Raw genomic sequence first — 3,460 nt, 5'->3', positions numbered from 1 at the left:
ATATAAATTTGTTCAATTACAATTATGTGTGTTAATATATAAGTAAATGATATAGGTTCGTGAATCCGAAGCTAACCCTATACTTGTTCAATGTCGTCCTATGTATTTTCACTACAAATAACAGTATGGTGAGTTTCATTTGCTCCCTTTTTAAATGCTTTTGCAATATATATTTTTGGGACTGAGAATATATGCGCTTTTATAAATGTCTTACGAAATAGACACAAGTAATCGAAACTACATTATATGCTTCAATGATTGAAGCCGAATATGCCCCTTTTGCTTGGTAGCCTAAGAATTAGTAAACCAGTCTATTAATTGACGCGAATCCTAAAGATAGATCTATTGGGCCTAACAAACCCCATCCATTGTAGCGGATGCTTTAGTACTTCGAGTTTTTATATCATGTCCGATGGATGTCCCGGAATGATGGGGATATTCTTATATGCATCTTGTTAATGTCGGTTACCAGGTGTTCAATCCATATGAATGATTTTTGTCTCTATGCATGGGACGTATATTTATGAGAAACAGAAATGAAATTCTTGTGGTCTATTTAAATGATGAAAATGATCAATTATGATAAACTAATGAACTCACCAACCTTTTGGTTGACACTTTAAAGCATGTTTATTCTCAGGTATGAAAGAAATCTTCCGTTGTGCATTAGCTCATTTTAAGGATACTACTTGGAGTCATTCATGACATATTTCGAAATACATTGCATTCGAGTCGTTGAGTTCATCAAGATTATTATTAAGTCAATTATAGTTGGATGAATTATGAAATGGTGTGCATGCTATCAATTTTCGATGAAAAGAAAGTTTTTTTTTTAAAAGACGAATGCAATGTTTGTAAAATGTATCATATAGAGGTCAAGTACCTCGCGATGTAATCATATGTTATTGTATTCGTTCTTATGGATTAGGACGGGTCTTTACAAATTCGTTCATAGAAATTTGTTTGACTTTTTTTAACCAAAACTTTGACTTTGAAATTTAAGCTCAATCGAAGGAATTAGTGTTTGAAAACTTACAGATAAATCAGTTGGACGATTCCTAACACTCGTGTATTTTTAGATTTTGAAGTTTGATTCGAGAATGGATTATAGATTTAAATGGCTTGCGAACAAAAAAATTATGTATTTCTGTTATTTTCTTTTTCGAATAGCAGCAAGGATTATAGTATCTGTAATTGATAAAGATTGTGGAAGATCGAATTATTTTCATCAACCAACATGAGATGATCTGTGTTTTGTAGTGTGGCTCGACAGTTCTTCACAAGTGAGTAGAAAAGCAGGAAAAAAATATTAACCTGATGGTGACTTTTATGTATGTACGCGTATATATATCTATCTTTATCTCTTATATTTAATATAAATAATTATAATTATAATTATAATTATTAAATATCTTAATAATAATAATACTTGTTAATATTATTAATAATACTAATTATCATGATATTACTATAACAATTTATATATCAAAATCATATCTATAGATTAAGATTATATATTTAAAATAATAATATTAAAAATAATAATATTTGTAATATTATGAATAATAATAATAATAATAATAATAATAATAATAACAATAATAATAATAATAATAATAATAATAATAATAATAATAATAATAATAATAATAATAGAAATATAATAATAATAATAATAATAATAATATAACATATAACAAATTTCATATTAAAATTTTTAATAATACAAAATTACTATTACTAATAATGAATGTAATAATAATACAACAACTATAGTTAAACTTGTAAGTAATTTTAATATGTTTATATCTATTATTAATTATGTAATATTTAATAACTATCTACTATATATAATATCATATATTGATTATCTATATCTTATATATATATATATATATATATATATATATATATATATATATATATATATATATATATATATATATTACAATATACATATAAAAATAATTATACATAAAAATCATATATATTTATATATAGATTCATTTCAAATTATACTTAATTATTTTGTATCTTATTTTACCTATTTAATTCTAATGATTAACTTATCAACATACACGAGAAATTATTGTTAATCACACATTGAAAGTTAAACATGAATCTCCACTACTTTTGACTAACTCTCAATAATTGATACCTTGTTCTCACTTGTAAATCACTATACCATTTATTTCGAATATAGTTAAAAAAAAGGTTTCCTAAATCAAAGTGGACCTCTCAACAGAGACCCGTAATCATACAATGTATCTGATAAATCAATCAATTGATATTATCTTCTAATTCCATCGATAATCATATTGAAACAAATATGTTCATGTAAAGTATTTTATGTTTAATACTTTGTTAATATTCTCAAGTTGTAATATATACATATAAATATATATACATATTCATATCCAATTATATAATGGTTCGTGAATCGTCAGAATTTAGTCGAGGTTAAATGAATGTATGAACACAGTTTAAAATTTTTTGAGATTTAACTTAACAAACTTTGCTTATCGTGTCGGAAACATATAAAGATTAAAGTTTAAATTTGGTCGGAAATTTCCGAGTTGTCACACCTTCATTGTATATGAGTTTGTAGGAACCAACCGCGTTGATTGCTATTATTTGCTAGGAACCTTCCCAATTGGGTCCCAATTTACCAACAGTTTTTGCGCGACTTGCTTCATTGTTATGCAAAACCCACTCGCCAACATCGAAGGCTAAAGCACGCACCTTTTTGTTATAATATTTCGCAATCTGTTGCTTGTTATTCGCTTCTTTTATTGCAGCCATCAATCTGCGTTCATCCACAAAATTTAAGTTTTCGCACAAAGCATCATTATTCGCTGTTTCGTCAAAATTGGCCACCCTATGTGTTGGCACAAGTATTTCTGCAGGAATCATTGCCTCTGAGCCATACACAAGACTAAAGGGTGTTTCGCCAGTACTTTTCTTAAATGTTGTGCGATATGCCCATAATACATTGGATAGTTCATCAACCCATCCAATGCGTTTTTCATTTAAGCGCTTTTTAAAGCGGCTAACAATATCGCGGTTAGTAACTTCGCATAATCCATTGCCTTGCGGGTATGCAACTGATGTAAATTTATGTACAATGTTCATTTCTTCGCACCAACTCTCAAAGGGGTCTTTTACTATATGCGCCCCATTATCACTTACAATTTCGCGGGGAATATCAAATTGACAAATGATATACTCTCAAACAAAATTTCGCACTTGCACTCCTGTAATTGTGCGCAATGCATTTGCTTCCACCCACTTGGTGAAATAATTAATCACCACAATCAGGAATTTTACGTGTCCTGTTCCCGCAGGAAATGGTCCCACAATATCAATCGCCCATTTATAGAATGGCCATGGCGAATTTACTGGAATCATGTCATGCCTTGATCTTCTGTTCTGCGACGCATGCCTTTGGCAACTTTTGCAT

The 3,460-nt window shown here is 28.6% G+C and overlaps 1 protein-coding gene across 1 annotated transcript; it reads right to left on the bottom strand.

Annotated features, from left to right (window-relative positions):
• Nucleotides 1-2,637: 2,637 nt before the first annotated feature.
• On the bottom strand, nucleotides 2,638-3,132 carry LOC139870804 (uncharacterized). The gene has a single exon (XM_071858575.1). It carries the CDS (start codon nucleotides 3,130-3,132, stop codon nucleotides 2,638-2,640), a length of 495 nt encoding a protein of 164 aa, XP_071714676.1.
• Between the last annotated feature and the right edge of the window lie 328 nt (nucleotides 3,133-3,460).

Source organism: Rutidosis leptorrhynchoides, chromosome 10, assembly GCF_046630445.1.
Source record: "Rutidosis leptorrhynchoides isolate AG116_Rl617_1_P2 chromosome 10, CSIRO_AGI_Rlap_v1, whole genome shotgun sequence".
In the NCBI taxonomy this organism is placed as follows: domain Eukaryota; kingdom Viridiplantae; phylum Streptophyta; class Magnoliopsida; order Asterales; family Asteraceae; genus Rutidosis; species Rutidosis leptorrhynchoides.
Note: the sequence above shows the minus strand (reverse complement) of the source record. Positions and strands in the feature narration are given on the sequence as shown.